Source organism: Cervus canadensis, chromosome 24, assembly GCF_019320065.1.
Source record: "Cervus canadensis isolate Bull #8, Minnesota chromosome 24, ASM1932006v1, whole genome shotgun sequence".
NCBI classification, from domain to species: Eukaryota; Metazoa; Chordata; class Mammalia; order Artiodactyla; family Cervidae; genus Cervus; species Cervus canadensis.
The window spans coordinates 5,754,591-5,775,689 of record NC_057409.1 but is presented as its reverse complement, the minus strand read 5'-3'; the positions used below and the strand labels follow the sequence as shown (position 1 = coordinate 5,775,689).

The 21,099-nt window shown below is 52.7% G+C and overlaps 3 protein-coding genes across 4 annotated transcripts; all 3 read right to left on the bottom strand.

The window, feature by feature from the left end:
- Window positions 1-3,837: 3,837 nt before the first annotated feature.
- On the bottom strand, window positions 3,838-7,016 carry LOC122426588 (heterogeneous nuclear ribonucleoproteins A2/B1-like). The gene has a single exon (XM_043445626.1). The coding sequence runs from the start codon at window positions 5,424-5,426 to the stop codon at window positions 4,317-4,319; it is 1,110 nt and encodes a 369-aa protein (XP_043301561.1). The 5' UTR covers window positions 5,427-7,016; the 3' UTR covers window positions 3,838-4,316.
- Window positions 7,017-7,145: 129 nt separating this feature from the next.
- On the bottom strand, window positions 7,146-14,218 carry C1QC (complement C1q C chain). The gene is made up of 7 exons (XM_043445892.1): window positions 14,197-14,218; window positions 13,553-13,603; window positions 12,784-12,948; window positions 12,541-12,611; window positions 11,448-11,651; window positions 10,982-11,174; window positions 7,146-7,944 (listed from the first exon to the last, which is right to left on the bottom strand). Exons 1-7 carry the CDS (start codon window positions 14,216-14,218, stop codon window positions 7,388-7,390), a joined length of 1,263 nt encoding a protein of 420 aa, XP_043301827.1. The 3' UTR covers window positions 7,146-7,387.
- A 1,308-nt stretch (window positions 14,219-15,526) lies between these two features.
- On the bottom strand, window positions 15,527-18,567 carry C1QA (complement C1q A chain). 2 transcript variants are annotated; one of them, XM_043445732.1, is made up of 3 exons: window positions 18,419-18,567; window positions 17,348-17,517; window positions 15,527-16,290 (listed from the first exon to the last, which is right to left on the bottom strand). In XM_043445732.1, exons 2-3 carry the CDS (start codon window positions 17,508-17,510, stop codon window positions 15,719-15,721), a joined length of 735 nt encoding a protein of 244 aa, XP_043301667.1. In that variant the 5' UTR covers window positions 17,511-17,517; window positions 18,419-18,567; the 3' UTR covers window positions 15,527-15,718. The 2 variants fall into 2 exon arrangements, with proteins under 2 accessions (XP_043301667.1, XP_043301666.1); XM_043445731.1 differs by lacking the exon at window positions 18,419-18,567 and adding an exon at window positions 17,886-18,024.
- Between the last annotated feature and the right edge of the window lie 2,532 nt (window positions 18,568-21,099).

Sequence of the window (21,099 nt, the reverse complement as noted above, 5' to 3'; positions counted from 1 at the left end):
TAATTGCACTTGCTTTCCAGATTGCAGAGGGCACTGTGGAGCTCAGATGGGATAGCGGAGGAGAAAGAGGAAGGTGAACTGTAAAGTGCAGTGCGTGTGTTAATTGTTAGCATCAAACTGTGTCCCAGGCCTGCCTTTCCTGGGCTCACGTCTTCTGCTTTGCTTCTCTTCTACAGCTCTGCTCTTTTCTGTTCGCAGAAAGTCATCTAATAATGAAGAGTGAATTTGTAACATGGTTATTATTTATTTATACCCCTCCCCCTTCTCCCAGTGGACCTGATCTTGACGCTTGTTCATCCTGGCTTCATAGAATTCCAGGAGAGCGGGGCATGGGTGGGCATGGTCACCCCACCGGTGCTGTCCATGTTATATATGAGGAAACTGCGGCCTGGGGGAGAAAGTTATCATTCAACAAATATTTATCAAGAGCCTCTACGTACACTGGAGATGGAACCATAAGCAAATCAGCCCTGGGTCTGGCCCCCCAAGGAATGTCTCTTCTACTGGGGGAGGCTGGTATTAAACATCAGTTCAGTTCAGTTGCTCAGTCATATCCGACTCTTTGCGACCCCGTGGACTGCAGCACGCCAGGCCTCCCTGTCCATTAACAACTCCCGGAGTTTACTCAAACTCATGTCCATTGAGTCAGTGATGCCATCCAACCATCTCATCCTCTGTCGTCCCCTTCTCCTCCAGCCTTCAATCTTTCCCAGCTTTAGGGTCTTTTCAGGTGAGTCAGCTTTTTGCGTCAGGTGGCCAAAGTATTGGAGTTTCAGCTTTAGCATCAGTCCTTCCAACGAATATTCAGGACTGATCTCCTTTAGGATGGACTGGTTGGATCTCCCTGCAGTCCAAGGGACTCTCTGACTCTTTGCAACCCCATGAACTATACAGTCCTTGGAATTCTCCAGGCCAGAATACTGAGTGGGTAGCCTTTCCCTTCTCCAGGGGGTCTTCCCAACCCAGGGATCAAACCCACATCTCCGGCATTGTAGGTGGATTCTTTACCAGCGGAGCCACAAGAGAAGCCCAAGAATACTGGAGTGGGTAGCCTATTCTTTCTCCAGCAAATCTTCCTGACCCAGGGATTGAACTGGGATCTCCTGAATTGCAGGTGGATTCTTTACCAACTGAGCTCTCAGGGAAGCCCTGGTATTAAACATCAAGGAACACAATGGTTTCATTGCTCCTGTGATGAATGTCACAAGTAGCTACTGGAGCCCGTGCCTCATCCTAGTGGCAGATGCAAGACTCAGAGCCAGGCATCCCTGGTGCTGAGATATAAGTCCTCTCACTGAGACTGCATCCAAGGTAACATGAGGCCCCTCTCAGGGATGCTTGCCCAGAAGGTCCCAGGCGCTGCCATAGGTCAGGAGGGCTCTCTTGACATCGGTGCTTGGAGATGGAAAATCATTTCACTTGTGAATGCTGCTTGATGGAAATGAAGTATTTACTGTAGACGGTGAGAGACTCATTTGATAGAACCCAAGGGTCTCTGGGCCCAACCAAATATAGACTGTCCAGTAATTTGGTGGCTGGTGACAATGGGAAAAATGAACTTGAACTTGAGGTAGAGGCAGAAGGAGCCTAAGAACAGGAAGCAACATGGTTTGGGGCCAGGAGGGTTGGAACAGGCCCCCTGCAAGTTTGAATCCCAGGCCTACCTCTTTCTAGCTCTGTGGCCTCAGGCAGCTTCCCCACATATGAACCAGGGACCTGGGCATCTACCTCCTGGAGTAGTTGTGGGGGGCCAGTGAGGTACCCCTGCATGCCCAAGGCTTAGCTGAGCACCCAGCCCTTGGTAGGCACCAATGCAAAGTTGAGAGTAGTATGATTTCTCTGAAGAGAAGACAAAAACCTTGGAGCCTGTATGCACAGGAGCCATGCCTGGATTAGGAGTCAGGAGCTGGGGAGACCCTTGGCCCCAAGTGAGAGCTAGCTGGTCTCATGTATGTGTGCGTGCTAAGTCGCTTCGAGTGTGTCAGACTCTCTGTGACCCCGTGAACTGCAGCCTGCCAGGCTCCTCTGTCCTTGGGGATTCTCCAGGCAAGAATACTGGAGTGGGTTGCCATGCCCTCCTCCAGGGGATCTTCCCGACCCAGAGCTCGATTGCAAACAGATTCTTTACTGTCTAAGCCACGGGAAGCCCAAGAATACTGGAGCGGGTTGCCATGCCCTCCTCCAGGGGATCTTTCTCATCCAGGGGTGGAACCTGCGTCTCATGTCTCCTGCATCGGCAGGCAGATTCTTTACCACCAGCGCCACCGGGAAATCCAGCTGGTCTTTGACTTTGGGACTTCCCTGATGGTGCCATGGTTAAGAACCTGCCTTCTGATGCAGGGGATGTGGGTTCAACCTCTGCTCTGGGAACTAAGATCCCATGTGCCGCAGGATAACTAAGCCCGTGCGCCAAAACTACTGAAGCCCACTACCCTGGGGCCCAAGAGAAGCCATTGCAACGAGAATCCCACTTAACTGCGACTAGAGAGTAACCCCGCTCGCTGCAACTAGAGAAAACCTGCGCACAGCAAATAAGATGTAGCACAGCCAATAACTAAATAAATCTTTAAAAAAAATCACTGCCTTTCCTCCCTGGTAGAGAGGGATTGATCCTTACAAAGGGTGGAAAAGAAGCCTAAGGGCCCTCCACACCCCGTGGTCTTAAAAGAGGCCCCCTGCCCCCTGGAATGCCTCATTCCAGCTCCTCTCCCACCCTTGCCTCTGCCCTTGAAAGCCCTCACCAGCTCCCCCCAGCCCAGCAGACAAGCTGGCATTTTTTTCAAAGGCGGGTCTCTCCTGACAAAGAGAGAGCAACAAGGAAACAATTATGGAAAATAGAAATGGCACAAAAATGGTTGCTTCCAAAGTACAGGTCTCTGATCTGACACCGTGGCCTACATGAACAGTGTATTGATTTTTTAAACAAAAGAGAAACGAGAAGAAAGATGTATCACTTGAGGCACTGCCGGGTAGACCGCTAAGTGGTTGCTGGAAGTGAGCTGTGAGTGGATTGGCCCCACGACCTCTGCCTTGTCCCTGCCAGAGGCTCTCAGACCCTGTGAACCAGCCTGGGCCCTGGACTCTGTTATTTGTGTGTATCTCCATCTCTCCTTCCTTCTCATCTGACATATTTCCCATGCCTTCCTATGCATGAGCCAGGCATGTATCAAATGGACCTGCCCTCTAGGATGCTCATGGTCCAGTAGGGAGGCAGACTTGTAAGGAATTAAATGCATAAAAGCCAACTGCTGGACAATATGCACTGACTTCACCTGGCAAACCACCTGCCCACCCACATCTCCGTCCTCCCCAAACCTGTCTTTTGGTATGACCATGTTTATTTGTGAAATCAAAAAAAAAAAAAAGATTAAACTCAGAAAAAAAATCATGTTTGTGGTTCCCAGGGGGCAGAGAACTGGTGGAAGAAAATACAGGATAAAAGTTGTCGAAAGGTACAAGCTTCCAGTTATAAGATAAATACAAAACATGTAATGTATAACAAAACCCATACACCACAATAGCAAATATCAAATTGTGGTATGGACCAAGGAACTGAGTAGACATTTATCCAAAAAATATATACAAATGACCAATAAGTTCATGACATGTTATTCAACATTATAAAAAATATAATGAACAAGGCGACCAAAATTAGCACAACTGTAGGATATTACAAAAATTGTTAAGAGAGTAAGTCCTAAGAATATTCATCATCACAAGGAAAAAAATTTTTGGTAATCATTTCATAGTATATTTAAGTTATATCATCACACTGCACAGTTCAAACTTTGACATCCTAAAACAAGAAAAATATTTAAAAGGTAAAAATGCAAAGCATTTTACTTTTAAAATTATTTTATTAAATCTTAAATGCACAATAGCTTCTTAACTCTACACATGAAATACATGTCTTAAGAAGAATGATATTATGTTTTACTATCCCTTGATTCTGGCTAACAGCTTTTCAAAACTTCGAGAAAAATCTTGAAAAAGGTTTCCCATGTCAACCAAAACTTGGAAATGGGATATTATCCAAGAAGGGATGATTCTACACTCTTCCAGAGACTGCTGGAAAGACAGAACATTTCAAAAGCTCAAAAACCATCGCAAAAGCATTTTTTAAAAAGTCTTTCCTCCATAGGAAAATAGTGTTCCTATGTAACTGAGTCCACTCACAAAGTGGCTCTCGGTACCAGCTCTGGTGTCTTCTGCCGTGTCGCTGCGTATTTAGGCATGACTGAGTTAAGAGTTTCCTTCGCACTGTTGTTTTGATCATCTGAGGCTCTTCTCTCCCCTCTGGGCTCCTCTGCATGCAGTCAAGCCCATGGCCACTGAGAAGGCCCCCACCGGCTTGCCTCTCCATAACCCCCACGTCCTCTACCGCCTCCTGGGTCGTGGTTTCCTCCAGTATATGACCCGCCCATGTTTCTGCTGTCTCTCAACTTTCCACTCTTCAGTAAATCGTACTTAGAAGGTTTCTGCTTCTGATTGCCCAAATCACTGTCATTGCGACTTGCATAACTTCTTCCTCCGTAGTTGTCATAGCGGGCTCTGAAGCGCTCATCCTGGTAGCCGTCTGCAGACCCTCCACCACTGCATCCTCCTCGTCCTGCCCCGTAACCAGGCCTAACCCCCCAACTGCCACCTCCAGCTCTTCCTCCGTACCCGTGAGAGCCATCCCCAAACTGACGCCCTCTTCCAGAACCCCCGGATCCTCCTCTGAAGTTCCTTCCTCGTCCTGCTCCCACATTTGCACCAACACCATGAAAATACTCCAAACCAACATCGCCTCCTCCTCGACTTCTCAAATGTTGGCCTTCTTGCATCTCTTGCCTAGACAAGGCCTTTCTTACTTCTGCACGATGACCATTGATGGTATGATTTTTCTGCAGCACGATCTTATCCACGGGATCGTGGTCATCAAAAGTAATAAATCCGAAGCCTCTTTTCTTGCCAGACTGTCCGTCAGTAGCTATCTCAATGGCGTTGATTTTTCCGTACTTCTCAAAGTAATCTCTAAGATGATGTTCCTTTGTGTCTTCTGTAATTCCGCCAACGAACAGCTTCTTCACAGTGACGAGAGCCCCCAGCTTTCCATGGTCCTCTCTTGGGACAGCGCGTTTGGGCGTAACCATTTTCCCATCAATGAAATGAGGTCTGGCCGCCATGGCGGCATCCAGCTCAGCCATGGAGGAAAACGTGATGAAACCAAATCTTCTTGATTTTTGGCTGGCAGGGTCCCTTATTAACACACAGTCTGTAAGATATCCCCACTGCCGGTAATAGTTCCACAGACTTTCTTCTGTGGTCTCAGAGCTCAAGTCACCGACAAAGAGTTTACGGAATTGTTCGTTTTCTCTCTTACTCCTCTCCAAAGGAACAGATTGTGAAGCTTTCTTCATCACGGGCTTACTAGCTTCAGCCATATTTCTGATGCTGAGGAGGGTGAGCAAGATCTCAGGGGGCTAACAGGGACTGAACTGGGTCCCCATGCTATGATGAGAACGTGAACCTGACCTGTCCTGACCTTGGGGTGACACTCTCCACTGCCTCCAGGAAAACACCCCTAGAAGCACTTCCAAGGGGAACCCAATGCTGCTGCTGCCTCTGGGGTCACTGTGGCCCTTGAATCAACCTTGAGTAGCTTTCTGTTTTTCAGAATAGGTTGATTGGTGAAACAGGTCTATGCAGGTTCTCCCAGTTCCACGAGCTCCACTGTGACCCACTCCTGAGATGTAAGACAGCCTGGGGCTTGCTGGAAATAGTAGTCTTCTCAAACTTCTATAATGGGTCTGAGTCCAGAGATCTGCTTTTTGTTTTGTAAATAAATCCGCAGGTAATTTTGTTGCACCCCCAGATTCGGAAACCTGGGCTCTAACAAGTCACAGGTCTGTGGTCCAAGTCGGTGGAGGGCGCTGTGGGGACACGAAGGGAAGAATCAGAGAAGGCTTCATGGAGGAGGTGATCTTTGTGTTGATTCCTGGCAGCTGAGTGTGTATTATCTAAGTGGATTGTGTGGGTGGGGCAGGAGCTCTACAGAACGAAGGAACATCGTGGGTAAAGCTCTGGAGGTGTGAGACAGCAGCTTTTAGGAACAAAGAGCCAAAGTGGATGGAGGCGGGTGGAAAGCTGGGCTCTCGCCTCTGCTGTTACGGCTCATCTTGAACCTCTGTGAGCTCCACAGGGCCTTGCAGAACCAAGCTGAGACCCCAGCCGGGCTGTGGGGGCTCTCCCTGGCCTGAGTGAGCCTCGGGCCTCACTGGACTCTGAGGCCGGAGCTGCAAGCTGGGCAGGAAAGTTACACTTTTTGTCTTTTTGAACCTGAGCTGTCAACCCCTTGCTGTGGTCGGCACAGTGAAAGCGCAGCAGTTTACGGCCAGCTTCCTGGTTCTCCAACAAGATGACCCAGCTGGGCCCGCCATCAGGAATCTCACAGTGAAGCCCAGATGGCTTATGGGAAGCCATGGTTTTGGATGATCTCCTGGGGGCCCCCAGAGTCCCAGTTATTCGGGGGAAATTAGACTCCAAGAATCAGATCCTCCCTCACCCTTCCATGCCCATCTAGAACATAGTTATGAATGTTAAATGATTTAATAGGTGGGTTAGCATCATGCCTGGTGCATAGTGAGTGTTCAATAAATGTTAGCTATTACGATTTTCTTTACTCATTCACCCGCTCTGCTTTTAGTCATTCATGAACCCACTATTCATTCATGCATTCACCCCAATTCATTCATTAATTCAGCACAAATTCATTGCACCTCTTGTCTGAGTCTGTGCTGGGCCCACCTGAGCCCCAAATCCCTCTTGTGATGGGTGCTCCAGAAATTCGACAGGGATCAACATAGTTTGGGAATTCAAACACATTCCCATTCACCATCATGGATATCTTTAAGACAGCAGTGCCTCTCACATGAACAAGTGACCGCAGACACCCCCTTGGGGACCCCTTGCGGCCTTTCAGCCACATTTGAGCAGCTCTCTCCCAAATGGCCAAACGGTGCCAAGCGTCTCAACCTTGGCACCAAGCTTTACTGATGCCTGAATCTGGAGGCCACAGATGGCTGTGACAGGTGCAAAGTGGAAGACGAAGGGAATCGCTTTTTAGGGAATTGACAGTGAGGAATCAGAGTCGCGCATAGCTATTGATTTAGTTATTTATTTATTTATGTGCCTCCTGCCTCTTCCTGGACTTGGAAAACACTCACGACAGTACCGGAGAAGGAGGGAGAGAACTCAGGGCAGGAGGGCAGGGTGGGCTTCCTGGAGGAGGCGGCGTCCATCGGTGGCAAGAGGGGCCTGAGCATGGATGCAGCACAGTGGGTTCTCGCGGGGAAGCTGAGGGGAGATGGGGCGGCCCCCGGGGACCAGAGCAGACCTGCCCTCCCTAGTCAGGGAAGAGCAGGAAGCCGGAGAAGACGCTGTCAGAGCCTTCCGTGCCCACCATGCCGTTATAGTCGTTGACCGCCAGCCACACCTGCTGGCCCTCCTGCATCCTCAGCAGCACGCCGCCCGAGCTGACCTGCTTGCTGCTGGTCATGTGGTCGCAGAAGGTGGCCACCTTGAAGCCGCTGCGGAACAGCAGCACGCACAGGTTGGACGTGTGCGACGTGTGGAAGACAAAGTAGTAGAGGCCCGGGACTTTGCAGGTGAACTTGCCGGTGTCCCTGTCGTAATGCCCCTGCGGGTTGGTGATGATCTCGTTGAACTTGACCAGGCTGTTGGCCGCCGGGAACTGGACAGTCTGCCGCGTGACCGAGAACACCGACTGGTGCTTCTGCTTGTACCTGCCCTCCACACCCGGCTCCCCGGGGGGGCCCATGGTGCCGGGAGTCCCCGGAATCCCCGGGGTCCCCATGGGGCCGTTTTTCCCAGGATAGCCAGGTGTGCCGGGGTCTCCCTTCTGGCCCTTGGGTCCTCGGGTCCCAGGGGTAGCTGGGATTCCTGGGGAGAGAGCAGGTGGGAAGGCAGTGATGGGGCAGGGGTGGGAAGAGGGACCCGATGGTCCTCCAGGGGCCACCCACCAGGGTTTGGTCCCTGGACTCTCCTTACCCCAGATGGCGGCTTATCCACCTGGGAGCACTGTGCAGGGAGCAGGAGGGGAGGGAGACCGTGGTTCAAATCCTGCCTCCCCTTGGTCTTGCCCTCTGACCTTGGCTGAGTCTTGGCCCTAACTCTCCACCTCGGTTCCCACATTTGTGATGGAGAGGGTAGGACCAGGCAGCTCAGGAGGTGTCAGAGCCGGGCTGGATCTCAGAGGGTGTGCCAGAGGCCACGACTGTTAGCCCATGGACACCACGTGGCCTCAGATACCTCCTTACCTAAAAGTCTACGTTCCTACTTTTTCTTGACAAAAAATCAGAAGATGGGTCAGAGGCAGATTTTCTGGAAAGCTCCTAAAACTTAAACTTTAGGCCCTATTAACTTGCACTGACCCCGTCAAGGTCCTTTGGGTAATTTTATAAGTTTTTCAACTTTTTGTGTTGAAATAATTACAAATTCACAGGAAGTTGCCAAAAAAAAAAAAAAAAGGAAGTCTTGTGTATTCTTTACCTAGTTTTCCCCAATCTTGCAGAACTAAAGTATGGAATCAAAATCAAGAAATTGACCACAGCTCCTCTTTTACATGCACTGTGTGTGTGTGCAGTTCTAACACAATTTTGTAGTGTATGGAGGTTTGTGTAACCCCCCCCACACACACACACATCAAATGTATCCCTAATTTTGTACTATTTTTCTTAAAGAGGGTCCTTGGTATTTTATAAGATTCAGAGATCCACAAAACTGGTTTCTATGTCTGAGCTGGAACCACTCAGGCCAGCTTAACACATGGGGTCCTCCAGATGGAGCCTTCCAGGCTACCTCTCTCCAGCCCCTCCACCCCCTTTCAGCCCAAATCAGACCCTCTGACAGCTGGCCCAGCTCAACTTCCTTCAAGTTACGGATGGGGAAAGTGAGGCCAGAAACCTGCCCAAGGCCATGCCACCAGTAGGAGGTGGAGTCAGGACTCAGAAAGTCAAGTCTGGCTGAGTCCCAGTCCGAGTGTCTGACGCTTGTTGCCGCCCTGGTTATCGGAGCTTCCGTGAGCTTCTTCTCCCCTTGTCCAAACCATACTCGTCTTTCAGGGCCTGACTCCAGTCTCCTCTTCCAGGAAGCCCTCTCTGACCACCACTGCTGGCCCTCATGGCTGTTTCCTCCTCTGACTGCCTTTAGTGTGGTTGTCAGTGGAGACACACTAACAGAATTCTCTGCAACTGGTGAGCTGCGTAGATCCCAGGTTAGGAGAAGAGAATCAGAACCCAGTGGACCCAGGCCTCAGGCTGTGTGATCCCGGGCAGGTGACCTCCCCTCCCAGAGACTCTGTTCGCCCAGGTGAGATAAAGCCATGATGGAAGGGATTCCCCGGAGTGGCTAGCCGTGTTGGGTGGGAGCATGTGTGTGCCGGACACCTCATAGGTAGTGTCAGTAATGTCGGTCTCGGGGGGTGGCCATCAGTGATGCTGGGCAAGGCTGTGCCTCTTTCTTCAGGCAGTGGGGGCAGACACACCCATGGGGAGGGGGGCCTGAGAGGCAGAGGATGGTCGTGGTGGAGGGTGTGGCCTCAGGAATCCAACAGGATCCCAGTGTGTGACTCTGGGCCAGTGGCTCAATCTCCCAGAACCTCAACTTCAACATTTGTACAAAGGGGGTAAATCACATCTTCAAAGGATTTTGGCCTCAGCTTTCTCATTTGTAAAATAGAGTTAGTTTTTTCTGCCCCGAGAGATGAATCTATGGAGAGCAGTTGGAACCTGTGTCTGGCACAAATTAGGAGCTCAATACTTGGTGACCATCAACCACTCTGGGCAGTGAGATAGCCAGAGGCAGCTGTGAAGTTCAGGGTCCTGGGAAAATGGCAGATCTGGGGGCTTCCTTTGACTCAGCCTGAGTTGGAGGATTCCTTCTGGAATGTTGGTGTGATTCCACTCTCTTTCCAGGAGGGCAGGTGACGGTGGGAAATTCCTAAGGACATCCGTCTCCAGTGGTCTCCCCTGCCCAGTGCCTCTGCCACCCACCTGTCACCTCTGCCCAGCCCTGCCCCAGCTTCCTTCACACCCGCTCTGGACACACTCCAGCCCCTCCAGATGTGAGCCCACCGCCAGACAACGTGCCCCAGGCTCCAGCTCTCACCCGGAACCCAGCGCCCACTCATGTCCTCAGCCCTCTTCACTCATGCCGGGGCTTGCCTGCGAATCTCCGGCAGATGATTCTGTGACTGCGACCCTGACTCCTCACTCCCCACCCCTCCAACTACCCAGAGCCCCAGGGAGGCAGGGGAGCACACAGCCCTGATAAAGACAGGGATGAGAAGGGCAGCAATGACCAGAGTCTGCACTCACAGATAGCTTCCACATGCTGTTTTCTATTTAATCTTATTAATCGTCACAGCACGCCTGTGCAACAAGTGCTACCATCTCCCCATTGTACAGATGCGGAAACTGAGGCACTGGAGGCTTATTAAGTTGGGCAAGTATACACAGTGGGTGGGGGAGCGGGGAAGCGGTGGGGCTGGGACCTGAACCCTGACCATCTGGGCTACAGTCACTGGGGTCCACGTTAGAGGGCAAGTTGTGGAAGGGATGGAATAAAACAGTAGCAGAGTGTTTTAGAAGTTCGCCAAAGCTTTCGCCTGGGTTATCTCCTGTGACCCTCCCTGCCACCTTCTCGGACAGGTGCTCTAGGTCTCTCCTTGGTATCATATGGGAAATCTGAGGGGCAAAGAGGTGAATTAGGGACACCCGAGTCCTGGGCTCTGAGGGGAGAGGGGGCCAGAACTGCCACAAGAGTTAAAACTCTGCCACGGGAGCGGGTGTGGCCAAAGGGACCACCCTCCTCACCATCAAGCCACTGAACGCCTTCCTCCGAGTTGGTCCCGGATGGACAGTCCAAGCCCTGCCCCCAGGCCCCAGGTGACCTCTCCCCGCCAGGCCGTTAGACTCACCTGGTTCGCCCTTGGGCCCTGGCAGCCCGTCATACCCGTCCTTCCCGGGGGCCCCGGGCAGGCCCGGCATCCCAGGGATTCCATAGCAGTGTGTGCCCGCCTGGCCCCTGAGCGGCCGTGCCAGCAGGAGCAGGAGCAGGTTTAGTACCAGGAGGCGCCAGGCGCCGGACCCCATGTCCACCTGGGCAGGGAGCTGATGGGGAGAGAGCTGAGTTGGCCCCTGGCCCACCCTCCTCACACTGTCTCTCCCCAGGGGACCGTCCTTCTCAGCCCTTGGGGGCCAACCTCCCTTCCCCGGCCCCTCGCCCCTGGGGGCCGCCTGATGGATGGGGAGTGGGGTCCCTGCTTCAAGCTCAGGACCCCGGCTCAGCAGAGACAGGGACCCTCCTTCCTGTCCCAAGTCAGGCTGCCTCTGAGGCCACGTGTCAGGAAGCGGCGGCGGGGAAAAGCTGCCCTCTGCCCTCACCTGGATGGGTGGGAGGTGTCCGGTCTGGTCACGGAGAGGTCCTCGGACCGGCTTCCCCTCTCCAAGGCAGGCGTACGCCGTGTCCGAGTGGACCCAGCCAGGAGGACCCGGAGCGGACTGGGCGGCCCCCTCCCGCCTCCCCCCAGAACCACATCCCCTTTCCCATAATTTTTCCTGACTCAGTACTTTATTCTGGGTGCTGAGCTAGGCTGACCGCGGTGATACCCCTGTGTGCCCCCTGGGTCATGAGTGTCTGAAAAGAGGAAACGGCCACTTCCTTGGATCTGGTGAAGGATGTGTGTGTGTCAGGGTGTGTATGAACCTCAGCTGCCTGGGCAGACTTCTAGAGTCGAGTTCAGCCTAGCAAATACCCATCCCTGTTTGTTGCCATTTACTGTGCCTGAGACAGCTATTTCACAAGATCCACAGGAGGAAGTTATAACCCTCCTCTTTACAGATGAGGAAACTGAGGCTGAGGAAAGTGAAACCCTTGTCCAAAGCTGCACAAGTGAGTGGTTTCTCGGGTCCAAAGCCTTGCTCTGACCGCTTCATGGCTGCGCCCAGAGACAAGTCTTGTATGCATTTGTCAAATGGCAGGTGTTATTTTAGAAATGTCCATACTGTGCGTGCTAAGTCGCTTCAGTTGTGTCCAACTCGGCAACCCTATGACTGTAGCCCACCAGGCTCCTCTGTCCATGAGGAGTCTCCAGGCAGGAATACTGGAGTGGGTTGCCACGCCCTCCCGACCCAGGGATTGAACCCACATCCCTTATGTTTCTTGCATTGGCAGGTAGGTTCTTTACCACGAGTGCCATCTGGGAAGCCCAACCTTCCATATGCCCCCCATTTGTCCTACTTGGGGGTGCACTCGGTGAGGGCAAGCTCTGACAGCAGGCAGCCTGCCGTGGTGGACAGACTCCTCTGGGGTCTCCTTTCAGCGCTGCCACTCCCTTGCCTGGAGGCCTTCAGCAAAGCACTGGTGTCCCTAGGCCTCAGCCTTCCCATCTGTATATTGGGGGTTGGGGTCAGGGAGAGAAGACCGGGCTTTTGGTGTAGGCATTTCTTCCTCTTCTGGGGCCCCGGGTGAACCTACCTTCTCTGCCAGCTCCACTTTCCTTACCTCCATCCCCAGCACCCCACATCTGCTCTCAGAGCCCATTAAGGCTGGTGAGGGGTTGCCAGTCGGGGCCAGGCTGGCAGAGCTGAGAGAGGTCCATTCTCCCCTTCTCCTCATGAGAAATTTCGGGAAAGAAGGAGGTAACGGGCAGTGGAGTGTTCCAGCCCTGACTCTGCGCCTGCCATTCATGTAAGTGAGTGGTTTGACCTCCCCAAGCACCGATTTCTGCTCTGAAAGTGGGGTTTCCAGGAGCCTCCATGCAGGGCAGGGCTAATGCACAAGCCGTGCCCAGCCCTGTGCGAGTCATGCGCTGCGTTCGGAAGGCCGCCCCTGCCTCGGTCAGGGCCCGTCTCCCCAGCTGGCCCTCCGCCCCGTGGCTCTGGGCTGCAGAGTGTGGAGCAAGAGCGAGAATGTGATGCACTTGGCCCTGGAATTCTCAGGTGGGTGCAGGGCTGGGGAGAGCAGCGAGGACGGCCGTGGCATCAGGAGGGCGTGGGGGACCCGCTGGAGGGCACCCAGGCCCCCCGCCCGTCTTCAGCCGTCACCTGCTTTGTGCCTGGTCTGGCTTGTCCAGCAGGTGGCAGCCTCTGCCCGCACGCAGCTCTCCCTCGCCCTGCCCGTCTGGCCAGCTGGACGCTGCTGGGTCCCCTCCTCTCCGAGGGACCGTGATCTGCCTCGGCAGAGGGGTGGGTGTGGATGGAATTTAGGATACAAGGCAGCGGCGTACCCCCGCCCCCGCACCCATCATTTCTGCAGTCACGTCTCTAGCTTCTTATGGGACCTTCACCCCGAGGGTGTCTGGGAGCCCCATTGTGATGAGAAGCCCTCCAGTCTGGAGTCAGGCAGAGTTCAAAGCCAGGACCTACCACTTTCTGCCACTGGGCCTTGTGTAGACGCCTCGGTTCTCTGAGCCTCGGGGTCCTCATTGTTTTGATGGGATTAAACACATTGATGATTATGAGGTGTCCAGCACAAAGTAGGGGCTCACAGATCTGTTTCGCTTCCCGGTCCATGTGCGTGTATGTGTGTACTGGGCCGGCTGTGGGGGAAACCAGGGCAGAGTGGAGGCCAAAGCGGGACTGGAGAGTCTCCGCAGCCCCACTCTCTTCTTCCTGATCCCACAAGACTGTTGATGGGGCCAGACAGCCCCCCAGAGGGTCCCAATGTGTGGGGAAGGACGGTGGGGGGGCTATCGGTACGTGAGGACCCCCAAGGTCAACGCTCAAGAGAACAAGGGCATTTCCAAGGTGCATGCACGTGGGAGGGTGAGGCGTGAGTGTGCACCTGTATGTCAGGGACACGTGTGTGTGAGAGCACTACTGATGGTTGTGGGGAGGTGGGGGTGTGCGGGTATGACCGTGTGTATCCCTCAGTGTGTCTGTGGGTTTGAAGGCACAAGTAGTGTGTCCAGGGGTGTGCCCTGTGGGTCTCAGGGAGTGGGTCTGTGGGTGAGGAGTGAATGAGTCTTGGTCCAGGAAGTGTGTGAGTGTGTGATATGTATTCCTGTGTGTGTGTGTGTGTGTGTGTGTGTGTGTGTGTTTACACGTGAGTATGAGCAGCACAAAGGTAAAGTTGGCTTCCTTTGGCAAAAAGCATGGGGCATGTCCAGGACTGGACTTCTGGTCTCCTTACCCTTCTCACGCACAGAGGACATAGTGGGGCTTTTGCTTCTCAGCAGCACCCGGACAGGCGAAGTGGGACCCTGGGAATGGACCAGGAACATTCCAGATCCTCCAAGGCCCCAGTGCAAGCAGGATGCATGCCCACCCTCCATGCCTGCCAGGGTAGAAGTCCGGAGCTGGACTCAGGACACTCGGCAGGGAGGACCTCTGGATGCCCTTGGGTCAAGTGCTCCCACTCTCTGAGCCCCTGCCTTTCTGGTTCAGCCTTGGAAGCGACATGTGCCATGTGTCAGGTGTGTGGCTGTGGAGGCTGGCGAGGGGAGCAGGTAAACATGCAGACTTGGGTATTAGCAGGACCTGGGGTTAACCCCACCCCTTCCCCTTACATGCTGCTGCTGCTGCTAAGTCACTTCAGTCGTGTCCAACTCTGTGCGACCTCACAGATGGCAGCCCACCAGGCTCCTCCATCCCTGGGATTCTCCAGGCAAAGAATACTGGAGCGGGTTGCCATGTCCTTCTCCAATGCATGCATGCGTGCTAAGTCACTTCAGTCGTGTCTGACACTGTGTGACCCCATGGACAGCAGCCCACCAGGCTCCTCTGTCCAAGGGATTCTCCAGGCAAGAATACTGGAGCAGGTTGCCATGCCCTTCTCTGCCTTACATGCTAACCTTGGGCTTTAAGTTCTCCTTAACATCACTCAGTTTCATTATCTGTAAAATGGGATCAGTCATAATACCCAACTCAAAGTTCAACTGTAAAGACTAAACAAAATACCATAAAGGCTAAACCGTATGTGTGTGGGCTTAGTCACTCAGTCGCGTCCGACTCTTTGCGACCCCATGGACTGTAGCCTGCCAGGCTCCTCTGTTCGTGGGGATTCTCCAGGCAAGAATACTGGAGTGGGTTGCCATGCCCTCCTCCAGGGGATCTTCCCAAACCAGGGATCAAACCCAGGTCTCCCACATTGCAGGCACATTCTTTACAGTCTGAACCACCTGGGAGGCCCCTTATTAATGCCCCAGGAACTCCTCTGCAATTTTCCCATATCAAGTCATTTAATCCTCCGAACAATCCATTGAGGTGGGTGCTGTCAGTATTCCCACTTTACAGATCAGGAAACTGAGATTCACCAAAGCAACATAAAATGCACGTAATTGGATTTAAGCAAATGGTGGCCCAGGATTTGAGTCCAGGCTGATGAGGCTCCCAGGACCTGCTAAATATACACTGTAAAATGCTAAATATGGGCCTGCCTTGTAAGCACTTAAATAACTGTTGTCATTCTTCAGCCTCCCTCCCAATGCCCAAGGTAGCCAGTGAACTTCAGGCTCAGCAGATGTGGATTCAGATATTTATTCCAGGAAGAGTTCTAAGACATGATCTCCGTTCAGGCAGCTAAAGCAACAGAACACCCACTTGATAGGGCAGAGCAGAGATGGCCCGAGAGCTGGAGTGAGTGGGCCAGGGTCACACAGCAGGATGCAGAGGCCACGATGGGGACCGGGGGTGGGGGGGTTGGTCTTCCCTGCTCAAGTGGATGGGAAGATGAGGAAGCCACTGAAGATGCTATCGGCCTCTGGGCTGTGGTAAATGCGGCCCCTACTGGCATCTTTTTCAATCCAGACCTGGTCTCCCTGCTGGAGATGCAGCACCGTGCTTCCAGACACCACCTGCAAGAATTCCTTACTGTTGAAGTCACAGAAGCCCAAGGGCTGGATCTGGCCCCTCCCAGAGGACCTGATGGACAGGCAGAGGTCCCACTTGGACACCACCTGGAAGGTGAAATAGTAGTAGCCTGGGACAGAGCAGTGGAACCTGCCCGTGTTGTTCTGGTACACATTCTCCTGGTTGGTGATGACCTCTCTGAAGATGACCACGTTGTCTCTCGTCAGAGGGTTCGGTCTCACGGCCGAGAAGGCTGGCCGCGGCTGGTCCTTGATGTTTCCGGGGTTCCCTTTGGTGCCCTTCAACCCCGGGAGGCCAGGGGGCCCCATGGGACCAGCGGGTCCTGGGTAGCCCATTCTGCCTGGATTTCCAGGGGGTCCAGGGTCACCCTGGTCTCCTTTAAGGCCACGGATCCCCGTCTGGATGGCAGGGGCCCCTGTAGGGAAAAGGTTAGGTTGGGACTGAGAGTTTGGTATCCTCCAGACCTCAGGGAGGTGGCTGGGGCCCCAGATAGCTGTGGGATAAGAGGGTAGGGGAGTGTCTGGGCCTGATTGATTCTGACTGGTTCTGTGTGATCTTGGACAAGTGTCTCAACCTCTCTGAGCCCCAGCTTGTTTATCTGTACAATGAAGAGAAATTGAACAGACACTTGGGGAAGGATCAGGTTCTGGGAAAAGGCGGTCCACTGGCTTCACTGCATTCCTGCCCACAGCTGGGCACTCCACACCTCTCCCTGTCCCCCACTAGGCCATTGACCTTGACTTCTTCAGATGCAGGGGCTACCTGTAGGATGTCTGGGTGCAGATCACTGCAAATGCCTGTGCAGATCTTTCTGGTGGTCTATGGACTGGGAGTCTCAGGGTGATTACACGAGACCATCTTTTCTGGCTCTGGTCTTGCCCTCCTCCCTTTTCCTTCACCCTTGGCCTTTTTTCTTGAATATGAGAGTTTCTGAAGCTTGAAGGGGCAGGGAAGGGGGAAGCAGGGACAGGCTTGCAGGGAAGCTGGAAGCAAAAACGACAGTTGTTATGGATTGATCCCTCTCCACATGCTAGGTGGGGTCTTTCTCCCTTTTACAGATGAGGCAACTGAGGCTCAGAGAGGGTGAGTAACTCACTCAAGGTCACACAGCAAGACAAGGGCTCTCAAATCTAAAAACTAGGGCATTCGTCTTTCTGGTGATTGAACAAAGACCAAGGCTGGGCACAGCTTTAGGACCTTTCATAGGCCTTGCTTGAAGTGGCCTACTCTCCAGAGGAGGACGGCAAGGCCAAAGAAAGAGGATGTGGCAGTTAAGGGGGATACAGAGAGGCCCGGGGGGCTGGGTAAATGGCCCTGGGAGAAGGCTGGGCCCTGGGACCAAGCAGACTGAGGGGCTTCCTGTGGGGGCCCAGGTGGACGCCTCTGCTTCTCACTGCCGCCCTGAGCCCCCACCTCCAGGAGGCCAGCCCAGGCCCAGCGATGAGGGGCTGGGGTCCCGAGGGAGGGCTTACCCGGCTCCCCCCGCTCCCCCTTGAGGCCTGGCCGTCCGGGTCGGCCAGGTATTCCTGCATTCCCGTCCTTCCCATCCGGGGCTCGGCACACGTCCTGGGTCATAGAGGAGGCCAGGGAGATGGCCAGCACGCTGATCACCAGCCAGCCCTGGGGGACTTCCATGGTCCCGCTGTGGAGACAAGAGCAGGGCCTGGGCAGGCTGGACATCACACACTCGTTCACACCCAACTCACACGCTTGAACCACGCCCCCCCCCCCCCATGATATCTATATATGTCCCTGACCATTGCACACATACCCCACCCAGGGCCTTTGAAGTCCACTCTCCACCCAGCTCCAAGGACCCCCCAGCATATACACAGAACCACAAACTCATGCAGACTGACACACACAACTGAACATACCCATAGGGTTACACACTCAGGCACACGAACACAGCTTCTAGACCTCAGACACCTACACAACACAATAAGCAAAGTTAAAAGTCCACCACACACCCCTGGACAGTCCGACTGACACACTCCATCCCTCACTTACCTGGACACACACAGTCATATACTCCCTGCAGATGATCAGTTCCTTTGAATAAATATTTATTGAGTGCCCGCTCCCTGTTTAATTAACACTCTCTCACCCAGATGGCAGAGTTGCACATCCACACTGGAATTCACAAACAGCTGACACACACATCTGCCCCCTCCTCCCCACACGTGGAACCTCTTAGCACCCACTGGAGGACAGAGAGCTGACTGTCACCTCCTGGGCCCCTCTGCGGGACCCCTCTGTTGGGCTCTGACACCCCAGCCTTTTCCCAGCCAGGATCCAGGAATTCTGGTTAGAGCTGATGGCTCTGTGGCTACCTCCCAGCCTCCCCCCAAGCCTCTGGAGTCAAGGTCCCCCCAGAACAACCCACTTGTTCTGGGTCCTGGACCAGTGCCCCCCGGCCCTGTTTTGGCACAGAACCAGGTAGCAGCACTCTCCCTCCCTCCCTGCCCGGTCCAGTCTCCTGGGCCACCTCCCCTGGCTCGCTAAATGTCACAGCCCCCTTCCCCATCCAGTGGTGGCCTCACCTGCGTCCAGTCTTCAGCGCACTGGATACTCTGGTCCTTCACGCGGGGACCCCTGTGGGACACCCAGCAGGGCGGTGCTGGCCCGGGGCCAAGTTTCACATCCCTTCCCACTTCTCCTTCTCCTTCCCTGGATCCGCCCCAGGGGCCAGAGGCCAGCAAGGGACATTTTGAGCAGACCTCAGCAAGACTGCAACACGGGACATCCTAGCCCAACCACACGGGCGCAAGCACAGGGACAGCGAGGCGGGAGGCTGCAGGGATGGGGGCGGAGGAGTGGGCCCTGGGCGGGACAGTGAGGCTGCCGGAGACACGGAGCAGCAGGGTAGAAGGAACCTTCTCTCAAATCAGTGACTTGTTAGACTTTTTCATAATCGCGGAAGCAGCATGTATTCATTGCCAAAAGCTTGGTAATACAAAAAAGCGTGAAGAGACAAGAACTGTGATGCAGTCGTGAGAGGCTTGGTCACCAGCTTTCTAGACTGCCACTTCCTTGCCGCATGTCCTTGGGACTGTGCTTGACTTCCTGGGGCCTCAGTCTGGTTTTGGTTATTGTTCATAAGTTGGAAACCACAGATTCTCCTTTGTTGAACAGTATAAAGTTTTAGAGACATAATACACATACAAAACCCTGGACACTTAATAATCAGCTTTGATCAACATTTAAAAATCAAAAAATGAAAATCAGCAATAAATGCCCACCTAGAGAACTGCTGTCAGCATTTGGAGGGGTTGTCCAGCCTTGCTCATGGTCACCGATGGGGGGCTCACTACCTGTCAACCCAGCTCCCTTTGTTGTTGCCAGCCTGAGAACGCTTTTCTTTAGACTGGGTGATTCTGTCTCCCCCAGATCGGAGGCCAGTGTGTTCAGTCCTGGCTGAATACGTCTTTCTGCTTCTCCCCATGGCCATGTTTTGTCCTTGCTGTCGTTGCTTTGTCTCATTTTCCAGAGGGAGGAGGAGAGGAAGAGGAGAAGGGGGAGGGTTGTTGCACCTGGGCAGGTGAAGGCAGTCTAGGACCAGGGTTTTCAAGACTCTGAGACTCCCTTTTTCTTGCAATCTTGTGTGACAGACAATGTGCATACAAGCAAGGGGGGGATGCTCTGGCTTAAGGGTGGGGGCCCACAGCTCGTACTGCCAGCCCCTTTCCTGCTCCTCAGGATTCAGGGGCTCAGGGGAGCTAGCACCTCTCTATGAGCTTGGGCAAGCCACATCACTTCTCTGGACCTTGAGCTTCTTTACCTGTAAAATGGGGATGATACAGTCCCTTTGGTGGGCTGCCAAGGGATTATATGAATATATAAGGAAGTTTATGTTTCCTAGGTGGCGCTAGTGGTAAAGAACCTGCCTACCAACGTAGGAGACGTAAGAGATGAGGGTTCGATCCCTGGGTCGGGAAGATCTCCTGGAGGAGAGCATGGCAACCCACTCCAGTATTCTTGCCTGAAGAATCGCATGGACAGTGGAGCCTGGCAGGCTGCAGTCCATAGGATCAGAATGAGTTGGACATGACCAAAGTGACTTAGCATGCATGCACGCCCACATAAGGAAGTTTATACTGTCAAATACCACATTAAAATAAGTCATCATTATAAATAATATCTGTGTGACCTTGGGCCAGTTACCTAACCTCTCTGAACCTCACTTTCTCAAGATGAGGGAGAAGATGAGGGAGGAAGCAGGGAGGCTGGTCTGTAACATCCCTTCCAGCATCCTCTTCTTTGATTGCATTGTGTCAATCTTGCTTCCCTGCAAGAGGAGTTAGAAATACTGTGTCAGAGCCAGAATGGTCAGCCTGACTGCTCCCATTTTACAGATGAAGAAACTGAGGATCAGAAACAGAAAGACTTTGCCAAGATTATATAGAAAATGACAGAGTTGGCATGAGGATAAAACAAATACTACGAAAGGCTTCTCAGAGTATAATTTTCAAAATATTAAATGCACAATTCATATAGAAATATATAGTGAGGGGCTCCCCTGGCAGTCCAGTGGCTGAGACTCTGTGCTACCAATGCAGGGGGCCTGGGTTCAACCACGGTCAGGGAACTAGATCCCACCTGCCACAACGAAGATCAAAGATCCCAAGTGCTGCAACTGAGACCCAATGCAGCCAAATAAATAAATAAATATTTTAAAAAAGAAATACATAGGGAGCATGTGTTAGTTTTCTTTTGCAGTTTATAAATGAAGGAACAAAGCTTGTTCAATGAAGGATATGAGAAAAAAAATTATATATACCTCTTTAGGGTGAGAGAGATTCAGTGAAAAAAACAATAACAAAAAAAAAAAAAACCCCAAGAATTCTGGAATATTCATAGGTTGCTAAGGTAGTTACAAAATTGGTTAGTGCTCTTTAGGACAATAAAATCATCAAGTTGGAGTTATCTACTCTACTGGAAAGAAATCATTTGCATCTCTACCAGACAAAAATAATTGGCAACTTATCAGTTTTCTACCAGCTAACAGCTATCTTTACAGAGCCTGGGCCCTAATCAATAGTAAATAATAAGTCAAGCAAAGTGACATTCCCCTGGAGTGTCAGGTGACCCTTAGGAGGGCTTGTTAGACACGACTCTAATTTGACTTTGAAAGGACACCAGTTATCTATTTGCCTTATTTCCTAGTGTTGGATGATTTCACTTATCAGGCTGTTGCAAGAGTATAAACACTTCCCAAGAAATA